General features: G+C 37.2%; 1 protein-coding gene and 1 long non-coding RNA gene across 2 annotated transcripts; both read left to right on the top strand.

The window, feature by feature from the left end:
• The first annotated feature begins 3228 nt into the window (after positions 1-3228).
• Positions 3229-10991, top strand: LOC135156144 (E3 ubiquitin-protein ligase TRIM71-like). Its single transcript, XM_064107607.1, has 2 exons — positions 3229-3477; positions 7503-10991. The coding sequence occupies exon 2, from the start codon at positions 7511-7513 to the stop codon at positions 8666-8668; it is 1158 nt and encodes a 385-aa protein (XP_063963677.1). The 5' UTR covers positions 3229-3477; positions 7503-7510; the 3' UTR covers positions 8669-10991.
• Positions 10992-14095: 3104 nt separating this feature from the next.
• On the top strand, positions 14096-16191 carry LOC129273110 (uncharacterized). Its single transcript, XR_010295207.1, has 2 exons — positions 14096-14185; positions 16139-16191. It is a non-coding gene; the product is annotated as an uncharacterized LOC129273110 (long non-coding RNA).
• Positions 16192-18054: the final 1863 nt, after the last annotated feature.

Below are 18054 nucleotides of genomic sequence, written 5' to 3'. Positions count from 1 at the left end.
AATGAGACAGTCGATGATGTCCCTCACTCACTATTTCTTTTGGGTTTTTTTTATTACAATATTTCATGTTTTATAGATTTGACAATAAGGACGAACTTGGCTGAATCATATTGTATTAAACAATGCTCATTCCACGTGTTTAGGAAGGAATTAATCGTTGTTTCAATGAGGAGAAAAATAGAATATTTCATATAATAATAGTGAGTAGATGACGTCATCAGTCTCCTCATTTGCATACCCAGCTGGATGTGCATATAACTGTTTTGTGAAATTAAGCAACTTTCTTGTTTTACATCCGATTTTGATGAAATTTTCAGTGTTATGCTTGTTGCATTTTTCTCTTTTTCTTTTATCCTTCTGTTGTCCTTTGAGTGAGGTAAACACATACACCGTGTTCAGATTATCCCCCGCTTACCGGGACATCCCCAGTGAGTTTGTGTGTGGCTGTGTTATTAGTGTGGCTGTGTTATTATTCCAGTCATTTAAAATTTTGATGTATTTGTGATTGAGCCAATTAATCACTATTCCGAGAAAGACATGCGTAATAAACTGGAAAGTTTCTATAATCCTATCCCATTTTCATTGGTCTTTCTTTTGCCATTTTGTGACTTTGGATTCTTAAACCAATTGGTGAGAGGGGATATAGCCTCTCTGTGATTGAACCAATCTCTTAATCATTCACATGTGCTTTAATAGTAAATAAAAGATTATTGAAGCTTGCCTATGTAAAGAAAATATATTGTTCATTTTGACTGAGTGGACTTTGTAAAGTGCCCTTGAAAAGTTTGATCAGTTTCTTTTGGAACCCAGTTTATGTCGTGTGACAGTTGAGGGCAAAACAAGGATCCGCTTTAAACCGCATTTCTGATGTCAAAAAAATCTGACCATGACCAATGACCATGATGACAGAGGTATTTCATTCTGACCATGTGGACAGCAAATGTTTATCCACACCATTTCACGTACAATAAAAAACCAAAATTCGTCGTCGTCGTCATAGAGGCCGAGACATCTGGGTTTTTTTCAGACAGTAGGCTAACCATAGGTCCATGCTTTGGGCTAACTATACAGTGCGTATCAAAAAAAAAGTTTACACTTTGAAAAAGCTCTGGGATTTAAAAAATATACAACATGTGGGTCAATTTTTCACATATAATCTTGGGTTTGGGTCTCATCTATCCAATGACAGTAAAAGTTTTGACAGAATGTTACACTTGAGTGAGCACTGTCCATTTTTGTAAAGCTCGCAGAAATCTGTTTGCGCAGAAATGCTTGTTTTCACGCTGTGTCAAGGGGAAATGGTGAAATCAAACTTACCCTGCGAAACATTTCTCATGCAATTTCCTTGCACTGTTAGTCAATTGAAAGAAAACGGATACATTCAAGCATTTTGTAACGATTTTGCCACCCAAATTGAAATTTTAACACTAAGTAAGCACAACATTTACCCTTTTTGTGCCAGCTGAGTCTGAGGACATAACTGAGTCTGAACAATGTTTATAACAGACATCTCCAGCATTTTTGTCTCGCCTGCATAGCAGAGCGAGACTATAGGCGCCGCTTTTCCGACGGCGACGGCGGCGGCGGCGGCGGCGTCAACATCAAATCTTAACCTAAGGTTAAGTTTTTGAAATGACATCATAACTTAGAAAGTATATGGACCTAGTTCATGAAACTTGGACATAAGGTTAATCAAGTATTACTGAACATCCTGCCTGAGTTTCAGGTCACATGACCAAGGTCAAAGGTCATTTAGGGTCAATGAACTTAGACCATGTTGGGAAAATTATTTTCAAAATCTTAACCGAAGGTTAAGTTTTTGAAATGACATCATAACTTAGAAAGTATATGGACCTAGTTCATGAAACTTGGGCATAAGATTAATCAAGTATTAGTGAACATCCTGCTTGAGTTTCAGGTCACATGACCAAGGTCAAAGGTCATTTAGGGTCAATGAACTTTGGCCAAGTTGGGGGTATTTGTTGAATTACCATCATAACTTTGAAAATTTATGGATCTAGTTTATGAAACTTGGACATTAAATTAATCAAGTACCACTGAATATCCTCTGCGAGTTTCAGGTCACATGACCATGGTCAATGGTCATTTAAGGTCAATGAACTTTGGCCGTGTTGGGGGTATTTGTTAAATTACCATCCTAACTCTGAAAGGTTACGGATCTAGTTCATGAAACTTGGACATTAGGTTAATCAAGTATCACTGAACATCCTGTACGAGTTTCAGGTCACATGACCATGGTCAAAGGTCATGAAAGGTCAATAAACTTTGGCCAGGTTGGGGGTATTTGTTGAATTACCATCCTAACTCTGAAAGTTTATGGATCTAGTTCATAAAACTTGGGATATAAGAGTAATCAAGCATCACTGAACATCCCCTGTGAGTTTCAGGTCACAAAACCAAGTCAAAGGTCAGTTAAGGTCAATAAACTTAGGCCATGTTGGGGTAATTGTTGAAGTGCCATCATAACTGAAAGTTTATGGATAGAGTGAATGAAATGTGGACATGGGTGTAGTTGACAGTCTTAAGTCTCCGTTCAAATGTCATTTATGGTCAATGAACGTGGTATTATGTCATTATATGAATGATGTTTTTGTGAATGATTATTTTATAGTAGTTTTCAAAGTTAGCACTGCTGCTATATTAAATTGCGTAATGCAGGCGAGACTGCCAGAGGCGTTCCACTTGTTTCACTTAGGTTTTGTCATTCAAAGTGGGTTTACATTTCATTTTTCATTAAAATACTTGTTTCTCCACACTTTTTCCATGCTTGACAATGATTAACAAAATGAAAATCGAGCCTAAGCCATTTCATGTAAATCATAGCTCAGTGTAAAGCAAAAGCTAAATTACAAGTGTTCTTCATGATTAAGGTCTACCTTTATTCGCATAACATTTCAAAGTTCTGCGCAAATCATTTTTCACTAACTTTTCAAAAGTAAGTGGTGCTCACTCAAGCGGAAATATTTTTCGACAGTTATATCGTCATTTGCTTTAATGGATCTGTACCAATGTTAAAATGTGGAAAAATCTTAAGGATATTACAAATGTATAATTTTACAGGATTTTTTCTAAGTGTAAACTTTTTTTTGATACGCACTGTAGTATAAGCAGGGAAGTAATGGCGTCTGAATGCCAACTGTGTATGTGATCGTTATGATCATGAGCTAAACAATTATTTGATCACCGCACGCCCAAATTATATTTCTCACTTTTCTAAAGGCTTCAGCGGGGACCATATGGGGCCGGGGAATTTGTAGGTTATCCAGATATTGACCTACCATGCGTGCTGAAGTTCAAAGTCTAGACTCTTCATCACATGCATGCCCTTGACGTCTCTTATCCCCTTCTATATCAGTAATAGTATTTCAGATTAACTGTGCTTTCAAGACACATCAACCAGTTTGAGAAAAGGGGTAACAACTTCGAATTTGATCGTATATACGGACCTAAGTCAGAGTAAGTGATTGTACTTTTAATAATTGTCGATTTTGCCTACTTCAAAACGCGATAAAGCCCACTTCAGGATGATGATAAACCGGAATAATAAATGAGCCCGGTGAATGAGTGCCAGTTTTCACTATCAAAATGTTTGTGGCATGCAGGGAAATGGCGGGAAAGCTAATTGGCGGGGAAATGAATGTAATGTAATGCCACGTGGTGGAGGCATTCGTCGCTTGACACTGGAAGTTGGATCGTGCATGTTCTCCTTGCGTTGATAATTTCCTGGTTGCAGTGGTGTACCTTGGGTCACGGCATTGGGGGGCACCAGCTCAATATCAGATATCACAATTATTATTATCAGCCATGCATAATGACGTTTGTTAACCATGCTATAGCTATGGCTACGATATAAGTGGAACGGATTTATTAAATACATAGCAATGAGGAAGTAAAAAGAAACACTATAAGGACGGATGTTCCACTAGATGTCTGCCAATAAAATCACAAGACTATAATTGGTTTTTAAAGGTCAAGTCCACCCCAGGAAAATACTGACTTGAATAAATAGCGAAAAATCAAACTAGCAAAACGCTGAAAATTTCATCAATATCAGATGTAAAATAAGAAAGTTATGACATTTTACAGTTTCGCTTATTTTTCACAAAACAGTGATAAAAATTATGCACAACTAGGTGAGTCAGTCGATGATGTCCATCACTCACTATATTTCTTTTGTTTTTTATTGTTTGAATTATACAACATTTCATTTTTTATAGATTTGACCATAAGGACCAACTTGACTGAAACATATATTATTAAGCAATGTTAATTCCACATGTTCAGGGAGGAATTAATCGTTTTATCACTTGACAATGAGGAGAAAATTAGAATATTTCATATAATAAAATACAAAAGAAATAGTGAGTTTGACGTCATAGTCTCCTCATTTGCATACCAGTCAGTATGTGCATATAATAACTGTTTTTTGAAATTAAGCGAAACTTTAAAATGTCATAACTTTCTTATTTTACATCCGATTTTGAGGAAATTTTCAGTGTTATGCTTGTTGGATTTTTCTCTTTTTATTCAAATCAACTTTTTTGTTGGGGGGACTTGTCATTTAAGTATATTGGACTGCTGAGTGTGTGTGCTACAGTGTAAAAACGCTGTTTAAAATTTCAAGCATGTTGTTTAAGCCCGTCACCCTAACAACTATTGTTTAAACATTTTAAACATATTTTCTAAAAAAATGTTGAACAAGTTGTTTAAAAGTTTAAACAATGATTACAACAATTATAATGGACTGCTGAGTGTGTGTACTACACTGTAAAAACACTGTTTAACATTTTAAGCACATTGTTTAAGCCCGTCAGTCTAACAACTATTGTTTAAACTTTTTAAACAAGTTTACAAAAAATACAAAAAAGTTTTAACAACTTGTTGTTAGAGTGACAGTCTTAAACAATGTGCTATATAGTTTACTGTGTAAATGAGAAATCTAATTCTGGATGTTATTGTATGCGATTCTGAGGCGAAAAGATCTAGGTTTAAGATTTTAAGGAAATTTACTAATTTTTCATTCACACAGATATTGCTAGTGGGTTTTATTATTCTTCTTGTGGATTCACGTGAACGAGTAGAAATCTTGGGAATTGAATTCCGCTCGCCAAGTGATTTCTTGATAGAAATTAAAATGAAATAATATATTCCCTGATGATGTGGAAGAGGTTCTTCGTGGTGAACAGTGGCGTAACAGGCGGGGGGCAAGCTGCCCCCTGGCGGATTTCGCCAGGAAAATAAAAAAAACCGGGGAAAAAAGAAAAGGGAGGGAGAAAGAAAGAAAGAAAGGGAAAGGGGAAGAAAAGGGAAAAGTAAAAAGAAAACGAAGATTTTTTTTAATGGAAAAGGAAGGAAATCGGGAAAGGAACGAAAGAACATTTGAGAAAGAACAAATCAATTAAATTAACAAATAAATTAAAAGATGACAAAATGGCAAACAATAGTGGGAAATGAAGGTAGAATGGAATTAGTCAAAAGCTAAATTGGAAAAACAAAGAAAAGGAACAAGAAAAAAAAGAACCTAATAACATGACCTGGCTGCCGAGGATAGAAAATAAAGAGCGGGAAGAAAGGTGGACTGCAAACATTGCAGGGGCCGCGGAACGGTTTTCAAAGTGGGGGGGCTGAGCCAAAAGTGGGGGGCTGACCATGCTAAAAATCACAATCATATGGTCATTTTTACATTTTTGTACACGGTTTTGGAAAAAAGTGGGGGGCTGAAGCCCCCCCCCCCCCCCCGGTTCCGCGGCCCCTGCATTGTGCTGTAAGCTTGCTAAATTTTATGCAAATAAGCTACCGGGGCTTTGCCCCAGACCTCACGCAGTAGGGGCTCTTCATCTATAACCTTCAAATTGCTCTATAACGCTCCCCTGTAGGGACCCTTCCTACATTATAAGCTTTACGTTCGATCACTGGCGCACAGGCCCGGGGGGTGTCTTGGTTCCACACCCAAGAGGAAATCAAACAAATTATAGGAGACAACGTATAATGAAATGAATGGAAACAGTGAAATGTGTTATTTGCTGAATATAATGGAAAAATCTATCACATAATTAGAATTTAATCTCTATAGGCATTTTTTTTTCCAGCTCGCTGGCGATTTTTTTCTCCCCACATTGCTGTTTTGTCCCCTCAAAATATTTGGTTCAACTGGGTTGAATAAATGTGTTGTGTAAAAGCTATATTCTGTATATACCCGCGATTTGATTAAAAATAGCGGCAATCTGCGAGATTTAAATGGTTTTGATATCAAGAAGTTCCGGGGGCTCCAGACGGACCCCAACCGCATAGCACTGCCGTATATGAGTATGGAAGGGTTGGGCCATGGTCCCCAAAAGTTCTACAACCAAGAAAAAAAAGGAGGAAAGAAAAGCAAGGGAAAAAGTGTAGGATATGATTTTATTTACTAAATATAATGTCAAAAAAATCCATAAGTTAGATTTTCATGAAAGTGTTTTTTTTTTCTCGCTCGCTCGGGACTTATATCAAGCAGCTTTTTAGCACATGCGCCATATACTGCTCCTCTCGTTTTTTTTTTACTCTTCACGCTACTGCCGCAAAGAATCATGTTTACAGTGGCATACAGACCACAAAAAAGGGAATGGAAAGAGAGAAGAGTGAAATGTAATTTTCTGGATATCATGTCAAAATCTATCACACAATTGAATTTTTGTATTAAAAATGTCAAAAATTTTGCTCGCTCGCTACGCTCGCTCGCAACTTTAAAAAAAAAAGATAAATTCTGCCTGATACGCAATGTCTGGCCTTCTCAAAATCGTCGCCTCATTACAGTCACCATTACGCCTGTTTATACCATGATATGACCGGGAAATTTTTGGCTCTTGCCCCCCCCCCCCCCCCCGCCGGCCGGCCACCGACTCCTGTTACGCCGCTGGTGGTGAAGGATTGAGTAGAAGAAATAACCAGTTGTCTCACGATGTATCGAACGTAGTTCAGAATACGGACCATATGTCTTTGTCTCCTGTCAATTTATAATATTTCATATGTATCTTTTTAAATAATAATACGTTATTATAATCCATGTCCCATAGAAATATGACACAGATCCACCTGGAAAGGGTAGGCCAATGGGTTAAGCGGTCCGTGGACTATACATTAATTTGGTCAGCTTTACCCATTGCAGCTCATCCAGGTGCATCCATGTTTTTTAATACCCCAACAATTTATCTTTTTTGTTGAAGTAATTTTGTTTAATTGATTTGGTTTTATATGTATTTTTTGCCGAATAAAATAAAAGTTCCGTAATGATTAGGGCCTGTAATGTGTCAGTCTTTATTATTGTAATTAAGATATGATTAGCATTGTTATATCTCACTTAATTGGGGCAGAATATTACAATTTGTCCGCCCCCCCCCCCCCCCGAGTCATTGAGTATTTTTCAGGGAAGTTACTCGCTTGTAAACCAATAAGTATTATCATTAATCATGTTAATCTGATTATTGTCCCTGTCTTCTATGCAGGTGCAATAATGGCGTCAAGCATGTCCTCTCCTGTCCCCGATGCTTCGAAATCAACATTACAACTACCAGCAGCACACGCCACAGTTGGATCCAAGGTAGAAGTCCATTTAACCTTGCGTGGAAGCAGAGGGAATCCAATGGTTGGAACTGGTTTGATGTCATCTGTAGACGGGGTTCTTGAGTCACCCAACGGCCAATGTTCTCAGCGTATCCAGTTCCCTGACACAGTACCTGTTGGTGGTGTTTGTAAGGCCATAGTCTGGCTTAACCATGTAGGTGTCTATCAGGTCCACGTGAAGATCTGCGGCAGCGAAATCAAGGGAAGTCCTGTCAAGATAGTATCAGGGGTCCGTGGTAACCTCTTAAAGACCTACAAACCGCCGATGAACCAACCACACGATATCATCAAGCATGATAACATTTTTGTAGTTACGGACAAGTCCAACAACCAGGTTCAGGTTTTTGATTCGGAATTCCGCCCTGCCAACAAGTTCTGTTCGCCCGAAAGTACCGACATGGGAAAGTTTGATCCATACGCCGTTGCCTGGACGGGGGAAACGTTCGTAGTCACTGATCTCAACAATCACTGTGTCGTCGAGTTCAAAAACTTTGTCCCGTTTCAGGTTTTTGGTAAGGAGACGCTTCAGAAACCTTGCGGGATAGCAGTGGGTAGAGATGGCTCTGTTTACGTGGCGGACTGTCAGAAGCACTGCATCTTTCAATTCGACAAACATCGAGAATGTACCTTCATCATTGGGGGACAAGGGTCAGCTCTGGGACAGCTCAGTGCTCCTTGGTTTCTGGCCATGAACTCAAAAGGTAACCTGGTTGTGTCCGAGTTCAAGAACCGAAGGGTGCAGGTTTTTAATCCGAAAAAGAGACAGCCAGTTCGCATCATTGACGTCAAACATAACGGCAAGGCGTGGGACTGTCGTGGGCTTGCGTTGGACCAGAACGACAATATCTACGTGACTGTTCGGAGTGGTCTAATGCGAGGATGGAGTGCTGAGCGCGTTCTGGTTTACGCCCCAAATGGAGATTTCCTCGGAGCTTTCGGAGAAGGATTCAATTATGCTCGCGGGATTACCGTCACCCAAAAGGGTGAAAAGACACTTGCTTACGTAGTGGATGGTGCTAATCATCGCATCCTGGAGTATGAAATGTAAAATATATTCAATATAGAAATATATAACTACCATCATAGTCAAAACAAATAAATTAGCTACTTACAATCAATGCACTGGATACGAAGTAATAATAAACTCGAATAAGACCTTAAGAGCTATTTCCAAAGAATACAAAAACAGTTCTTTTTATGATCCTTCAATCAAAGTTATTTATTTACCTTGTTTAATTGTATAATATTATATGGGATATTACACAATATTATTTATACTGACTTGTATTACACTCTATTAAGCACAATGTTCCCACGAGCACTGTATGCAATGCCACACTAGTTTTGGAATTACCTTTACTTTCTATGGTCTGAAAGGTATCAGGTTGCAAGGTGCTCCAAGACCAGAAAGGTGCACAGTTGCACTCTTTAAAGTACTCCAAAAGACCGTAAAGGTGCACATTTTAAAGATTATCCAAGACCAGGAGATGTAAAGTCGCACTTTGAAGGTGCTCAAAGACCAGAAAGATTGGACCATTTTTTTTACTCTTATGTAAATGGAAACCCCATGTTATGTACCTTTTATTTCTTTCACAATAAAAGAGGTGCAATTTTGCACCCAAAATATCAATCCTTTGGACGCAAACTTTATTTTAAAGGTGCAAAGTTGCATCTTTTAGGTTGCAAATTGGCATGCTGATGCAAAAAGGTGCAGTTATGTACCTTCGCTTACGATGCAAGATTGCACCGTTCCATTATTATATGAACCTTTCTTTAAAGTGTGTAGGCATATCATATTTCATAATTGGGCTGGCCTTTCATCATTTTTTTTTACAGGCCTACTACTAGAGTAGATGAGAGGTGTTGAATGGAGCCCCGCGGTATAACATTGTTATTATATCACTATAGGTCTGTTACCGATTGGACCGGCTTTTATGATTATTTTTTTGCTGATATAAGGGGCAGCTCTTTCTTAGGATAATGCATATTTAATTTAAATTGCCTATACTAAATTAACAAAATCACTTAATCATTTAAGTATGTACAGTTCATATTTCCGCTTCTTTCTCTAATGTTTTAGAAATCGCATATTTTCTACTCTTCAAATATATTTTGATATCGCTTATTTTAAGCACATATACATAATATACATGACTATGGTTGACATTTTAATTGTGATATTTTACTGCTAAATTCTCAAATAAGCAGTTTTTTTGTATAGGCCCCACTGCTAGAGTAGGTGAGAGGCGGTGAATGGAACGCCAACGGTAGGCCTATTTATATCACTAAAGGCTTGTCATATTTTATAAGTTGCCCATTGGACCGGCTTTTATGGTTGTTTTGCTGATATTATATGGATCTGCTCTTTCTTAGGGAAATGCATATTGAATTTAAATTGCCTATACTAAATCAATGATATAATCACTTAATCGTTAATGTATGTAGATATTTTCGCTTCCTTCTCTTGTGTTTTAGAAATGGTATCCAAATGTTCTATTCTCTCAATATTTTTGTGTATAATAACGCCCCTTTCTTTATTTCGTTATCGCTTATTTATTATAAGTAAATTGCTGTCTTTAAAGTATATGGTTGACATTGTTTAATTGTGATATTTTACAGCTAAATACCCAATAAGCAGCTTCATTTCTATATCTGAAATAGATACAGTACGTAAAATATTAAGTACTAATTTATATGGGACAAAATGTATGTAGCAAGACAACCAAAGAGAAAAAGGAGAAAAGGAAAAGAAAAAAAAATTACATAATTGATATTATTTTCTGCATGTTCAAATCTATCACAAAAATAATATGTTTGCTCGCAGTCTTCGCTCGCACGCAGCTTTTCAGAATTGTTTCCTCATTTACCATGTTGTGCAGCCACAAAATGTTTAGCTCCTTATGCTATCGAATGTTACTAAGCTTTCGACAAATCAAAGTTTTATTTGCTCAGAATATGCGCCTTATCTATTGTCTGTTGACTGTTTAGTAGAAACAGGAAACTTTTGAAAACTTTTATTTCTTCTAGTGAGTTTAAACCTTTCAAAGTAGCTTGTACATCTAGATAGTTCAATATTTTTAAGTAGGTCTTGAAATTGAAATGCTCTGTATACAGTATCTTTCAGTACTATTACGTTACATTGTTGCTGATTCGTAAGTATTGAAATATCTATTCATTAGTATAGTTATTGGTACTTTATTGCATTTAAATGCGTTATTAAAAAAAAATCGCGACGCGATACAAGTAATAGAAATCGATAAAACCCATTTATTGTACACCATCCGATGGGATTTTGACGAGCTTTGTTCTTGAAACTTTCCTCTGTAATATTTCTAAAATTATATCATATTAAAGTATTACGGTCGCACTCATGGTCTTACTGATTCCTGTGTGTCTTTTGTGTTCAGGGTATTTTCTTTCTCAGCGGGGGGGGGGGGGGTATGGATAAGGCATACGGGTATGTGAGACTGATAAAAAAACTGATCCGTTTTCAGAATGAATAATAATCAAATTTGGTTTAATTACAAAATTTGACACATTGAGAATGCAATCTCTTTTTTGTCTTAGATCAAATACTTAAAGAACAAATCCAACCCAATAAAAATTTGATTTCAATAAAAAGAAAAAATCCAACAAGCATAACAATGAAAATTTCATTAAAATCGGATGTAAAATAAGAAAGTTATGACATTTTAACGTTTCGCTTAATTTTACAAAATAGTTGCACATCCTGGTCGGTATGCAATGAGGAGACTGATAAAATCATCCACTCACTATTTCTTTTGTATTCTATTATACGAAATATTCTAATTTTCTACTCGTGAAGTGAAACAATTCCTCCCTGAATATGTGGAATTACCATTCTTTAATACTATGGTTCAGTCTAGTTGGCCCTTTTTTCAAATCTAAAAAAAAAAAGAAATAGTGAGGGCCATCATCGACTGTCTCATTTGCACGTCACTGAGTTGTGCATAATTATCACCGTTTTGTGAAAAATAAGCGAAACTTTAAAATGTCATAACTTTGTTATTTTACATCCGATTAAGATGAAATTTTCAGCGTTTTTGCTCGTTAGATTTTTCTCTATTAATTCAAATCAACATTTATCAGGGGTGGACTTGACCTTTACAGTTTATTTTTCAAGCAGCATGCTAGATTAGAAACAACGTATGCTTGCATGTCAGAAACGATTTGCAAGAAGCTCATATGTGAATCCGAATCCACTCTCATTTCGAGATTATGGAGTTTTCGTATTTGTGACGGAGACGGATTCTACAACATAGTTAATCTATTGTCAAAGCAGCCTTTGTGGAACATCGGTGAATCAAACTGCACTTTCGTCCTGGACTCTGGACAAATGACACACATGCGATTTTTCGTCAGCTCACCCAGGACCAAAATCCAATTGAAACCGGTTGGATTTCCAACTGGTTTCAATTGGTTTCAATTGGTTTCAACTGGTTTCAATTGGTTTTAACTGGAAAATAACAATTTCCAGTTGAAACCAATTGAAACCAGTTGGGCAACTGGAAATCCTAACTGGAACCCGTTGGGCAACTGGAAATCCTAACTGGAACCAGTTGGGTAACTGGAAATGACTTCCAACTGGAAATGATTTCTAACTGGAACCAGTTGGGTAACTGGAAATGACTTCCAACAGGAAATGATTTCTAACTGGAACCAGTTGGGTAACTGGAAATCCTAACTGGAACCAGTTGGGTAACTGGAAATCCTAACTGGATCCAGTTGGGTAACTGGAAATGATTTCCAATTGGTTTCCAATTGGAAATTTTCCAGTTACCCAACTGGTTCCAATTGAAACCAGTTAATTTGCATATTATCTGCCAGTGTGCACAGATTAATGTTTTATGTGATTCATCATCATTTAAAATGTATCTATTTAATTCTTTTCTATTTCAAGTACCATACTTGTTTCAGATAAGTGTTTAGAATGCTTAGCAGTGAAAACCATGTTCATAAATGTTATAGATTATAATTAAAACAGATTATAAGATATTTAGTACACCACTAACTGTTACCAAATTACATCAAATACAAATACATATATTTGAAGATCTTTCATGTAAATATATATACATTATGAAAGTCTATTTATCAATGCCCTTTACATTGGTATTATAGACATATAGCACTGCTTCTTTGTTGGCATGAGCAATAGTTAGTGCAAAATCTAATTAATTTGTAACTAATTAAGTCATTCCAACTGGAAGTTCCAATTGGATCCAGTTGGAAACCAATTAGTTTCAACTGGTTCCAGTTGAAACCAGTTGCCTCCAATTGGTTTCAACTGGAACCAATTGAAACCAGTTACCTCCAATTGGATTCAACTGGTTTTAATAGGGAAATTGGAACAACTGGAACCAATTGAAACCAGTTGCCAACTGGTTGCTTAATTGGTTTCAACTGGAACCAATTGAAAACCAATTGCCAACTGGTTCCAGTTGCCCAATTGGTTTTAACTGGAACCAGTTGGCAACTAGTTTCAATTGGTTCCAGTTGTTCCAATTTCCCTATTGAAACCAGTTGGCCAACTGGTTTCAATTGGTTTTGCTCTAATTGGTTTCAACTGGATTTTGGTCCTGGGCAGAATAAAAGAGGCGGTCACTTGGGCGGAAATTCCAGGAGGACGTGTCGATCCCCCTCACTTTCTGGAAAGGGAGGGACGACACAATATTAATGTCCCCCCCCCCCCCCCCCCCCCCACTATTTGTGGTCTTCTATGATTAAAAAAAATAACTCATTCGAAATCGAAATAACATATAGTCAAAGTGCTTACATTAATTTTTGATCAATTTTGTATTCTAAAAATACAAAAATTTCTCGCGCGTATACGTCGCTCCGGGCTCCGCTCCCCCGTCATACCGAGGTTGTTTTACCTGACTGCTAAGAAAGCACGAATGCCTGTGAGCAAGCAACCAGTGGACCAACGGCTTAAGGTCCTCTCCGAGGGACCTGGTAATGAGGATAAATGCCTTACCAAAGGGCACTAGCGCACCACTTGGGAATCGAACCCGGGTCACCGGAATCCGAAACCCCCGCTCTACCGACTGAGCTATCGCGCCTCCCCTTGTCATGTTTTATATAGGGCCTTTACACAAATTTCAGCTCGCGCTAGCGTCATTTGATCTGTTAGATAGGGCCTACATCCTTTTAACGGCATGTCTCTATATTAGATCAGTATGTATACCTGCAAGGCTATTGAGCGCGCGAAGCGCGCTCAATAGCTCCTTATTCTCCTTCTCGGCTCCTCGTTCGAGGACGTATCCACTGAAAACAAGCTTTCGAAATTTCGGAGGTTATTCCTTGAAGTCCACTGATGTTTAAATCCATTGTTATATTTTGGTGAATTGGCAAACATTTAGTTAAACCATATATCAATTATACCATGGACCTACCATTGACCTAAATCAATCACTCGTCGCACTTGAGGTCGACATTTGTTTGGCGAATCGATCTAGTGTATAGGTCGATTGTGCGGATTCCGGTAAAGTAAAATTTGGCAAAAATGGCTCCCGCTCCAGTTGCAGTTTCTCCTTTGATCAAGGTAAATTACTGGTTATCGGTTTCTTTTCACTTTTTGAATTACTGCAATAGATTTTAAAATAGTTAACATGATTTATGTGTTTTAGGCTCTTTCTACTGTATCAAATTTAATTTATTATTTTGAATATATTTTCGCATTTCTTGAGTGAACGCTATCGCCGCACCACTCACTGCGAGGTGAATCGCACAAGTAATATTCTATATCTGGTGATTTATTTCCTGTGTAATTCGAATGATTAAATCACGGAATTATGACAAACCTATTGGATATGTATGTATAAGAATTGCGTGCGCTAGTGATACAAATGGCCACCCGTGTTTCGCTGCACCGCAAGCTCACTAGCATATTCCCAGCTGTACGTGTTGTCGATTAGCCAGGAGGTTTAGAGAGTAAAAATCATTTACTAACGTATGCTTACTCTCCACAGTGCTAGGAATTCCTTCTCATTCATCTCCTTATATAGACCATCTAGGCCTACATGTACCGCCAAAAAACCTGAAACTTTCGCCCCCGAGATTTCTACTTTCCTTCCAAAAGTCAGAATCAGATCTAACAGTTAGCCTAGTCTAGATTCTAGCGGCTAGCCTATGACTATGTATTGTAGTGTACTTTAATTTAACTTCATTTCGGACATTTCAAGGCTATCGATTCCATTTTTAATCAAGAATTCATTTTAAAAAATGAGAAAAATATGAAAAGACGGAGGAGACTTGCCCGATGGTTACGCCTAGCCCTAGGGCTAGGCGGCGTCTGGGGAGTAAAAGTCATCTACTCTACATAGTACATTAACGTAGGCTTACTCCCCACTGACGCATTGGACGCCAAGGTATATTCACGCAGTACGGCCACAAAACCTGAAACTTTCGCCCCCAAGATTTCTACTTTCCCTCTAAAAGGTCTAGCCCTAAAACATGTACATAGGGTTCTTCAACATCATTTCCAACATTTCTGCGATATCGATTTCGTTTTTAAAGAAGAATTCGTGAAAAAAAGAGAAAAATGTTATGAAAAGATGGGAAGAGCTTACGGCTGTGTTTACGTCGCCATCTTGATTTCTTAGTCTTCCACTTGGCGACAGCACGCAGATCGCGCTGCTGTCGCCAAGCGGAAGACAAAGTTGTATCCCATTTACATGATTTAGGGCTAGATGATCTTTTAGAAGGAAAGTAGAAATCTTGGGGGCGAAAGTTTCAGGTTTTTTGGCGGTACATGGAGATGAATGGGAAGGAATTCCTGGCTCCGTGGAGAGTAAGCATACATTAAAATGATTTTTACTCTCTAGGAGCCTCCTGGCTATTGTTGATTACAACTGATCTTGCTCCTTAGTAACCCCTGTGTGCTGAAATGAGAATAAATGGCAATATTTAGACAAGTTTTGCTTATTTTCTCTTGATCTATCTATCATCAGACTAGCTAGACTACATGTCATTTGCATGTTGTAGAAGAGTAATGCGCTTGGATTCTGAATTCGACATGTGCCTCATTTTGTCTGACATTTTTGACATGGCAAATCCATTTCACAAGCCAGCAGTCAATCACCACATCACACACCAAACAGTTATACACAGGCACTATCACTCACCCCATGAAAGTTGTGATTTCAACTCCCAAATCATCTTTTAAAAAGTTAAATTTTGCCCTTATAAAAATGGAATCTGCACCATATTTCCAGACGTACGCGGCGGTGGCAAAAAACCGCTAAATTTTTTTTAAAAATCTGTGGTTTTGTTCTGAATTCATGAACGTTCTCGCAAATTTAGGATCACATCTTCAAAATTATCAAAAAAGAGAACATGTATGTCCACTTCAGTCTCCCCCATCCTACATTAGCCACTCAGTGCATAATGTACAGTTTTACACTCTTGTACATGTATTCGTAAGACATTTTAACTACATGTAGTTGAACAAGTTGTAAAATTCATGACCATTTACTTTTTTTATTTGTCTTTGCAGTTTGCAAGGTACTCAGCCTTGTTTGTTGGCATTGCCTATGGATCAAGGCATAACAGTAAGTTTAACCAAACTTCTCATTAAAAATGTTACACTGCTTTATAATAAGGCTGTAATTTATGATACGGTAAATGGATGTACAGATAAGACTTGGATCTAAACATAATATTTATGTTATAAAACCAAATCTTCTAGAGATTTCTATTTATTGATTACTAATAAGCAATTCAAATTTCCTCATATTTCCTTTTAATTTATCATTGATATGTACCACTTGCTCACTGCAATCATCCTGCCTGTGGGGAATCTACAGGTAGGACTATGGTATGCCAATGCTGTAGAGAGCACACACTTTATAAAAAATTATTAAAATATCACTTTTGTGACCAAAATTACTAATTTTCATACAGTTGCAATTTATTTTTCATTAATAACTTGGGAATAATTCACCAGAGCGCTCAAAAACTTGAATTTAGGGCATATTTTTGTGTTCGCCTTCTATTGGTGGAAAGTAATATGGCAAGAAAATTTCCATTTTTCAATCTCTATTTTTAATTAAGAAAAAATAATTTAAAGAATCAAATTTATTTAAGAGCCAGTTTATATGATGAATAGCTGTAATGGAAACTGACAGTGCAAAAAAATCAAACATTTGTCCCAAAGAAAAAAGATAAAATTAGCCAAACATTGCCAACCTTTTGCCACACATGGAGATGTAACAGAGAACAAGGTTATATCATAACCTTGTTCATTGAATGAGTGATATGTACTACCTTTTTAAGGTTTGGTAATTTATTAGACATTTGATTGGATACATGTAGATCATGGTGTATTTCTATGCTCTGCTTGATGTTCACAATCAATAATAGGCTGTTGGTTGACCACTTTTTCCTGTTAAAGACATGCCAAGTTTAATGGCTTGTGGCCATGAGTAAGAATTGGAAGAATTTAAGAAAATTTTTGAACTGAATGATGAATTTTAGGTGGAGGGATGGAAATGGAAATCGGTAGAACTACAATTGAAATTCCAGGAAAACTAGTGTTTTAATGAGGTTTGTATTCACTTTGAAAGTGACATGCTGTGATCAATGTAGGGTGTTGAGTACACCAAGCTTGGAGGACACTGGTCGACCTTTCTCTCAGTATTAACATTTATAAATAAGTAACATCAAAATAAGGGCATGTATTATGAAACACGTATACAAATGCGAAATTTCTTCTTGCTAAACAAAAGACTTTATGCATAGCAGTCTTTTAAAAATGTGGAGCAAATTGCGATGCGATACCAGGAAAATTATTCCCTGGTATGTTAAGTGCATGTACATGTATGTGCACATGGATTCCTCAAACAAATGCACCTACATGTACCACGGAGGGTTCATCATTTGACTATTCCATTGAGAGAGAAAAGATGGACAAATATAATGAGAAAAGTGATCTGAAAAAAATATATGCATGATGTAAAACATCAAGTGGAGATAAGAAAAGCAGTCCTAATGAGGAGGCGTAATCACCTTCCTTTAAAAATGTTTCAATGGGAAAAATATTCAAGGGAAACAAAAAATTTCGGTCATAATCAGGCATGATATTCTCCCGACTAAAATCGGAATTCTGATTTTTTTTTCAGATTTAATCTTTTTTTTTTCTTGAAATCCTTTGCCCAAGAACATTTTCATGTTTTTTACTGCTTTTTAAAGTCAATGATAACACTATCATGCAGACTCACCTTGAAAAAAAAATCACTTTCGATTTCTTTCATACTATGCAAGAGCTCGTAACCCCAACCGGGCCGCCTCGGACTTCATCAGTGACTTAGCGACCCTTGGCTATTTTTCAGATTTATTTTCAGAGGGGAATATCATGCCTGCATAATAGACAGGTGGTCTTTCTTTTGTCACTAAAACAGGATTTACTGTGTA

This window comes from Lytechinus pictus, chromosome 12 (assembly GCF_037042905.1).
Source record: "Lytechinus pictus isolate F3 Inbred chromosome 12, Lp3.0, whole genome shotgun sequence".
Lineage (NCBI taxonomy): Eukaryota > Metazoa > Echinodermata > Echinoidea > Temnopleuroida > Toxopneustidae > Lytechinus > Lytechinus pictus.
This window is presented reverse-complemented; position numbering and strand designations above follow the sequence as displayed.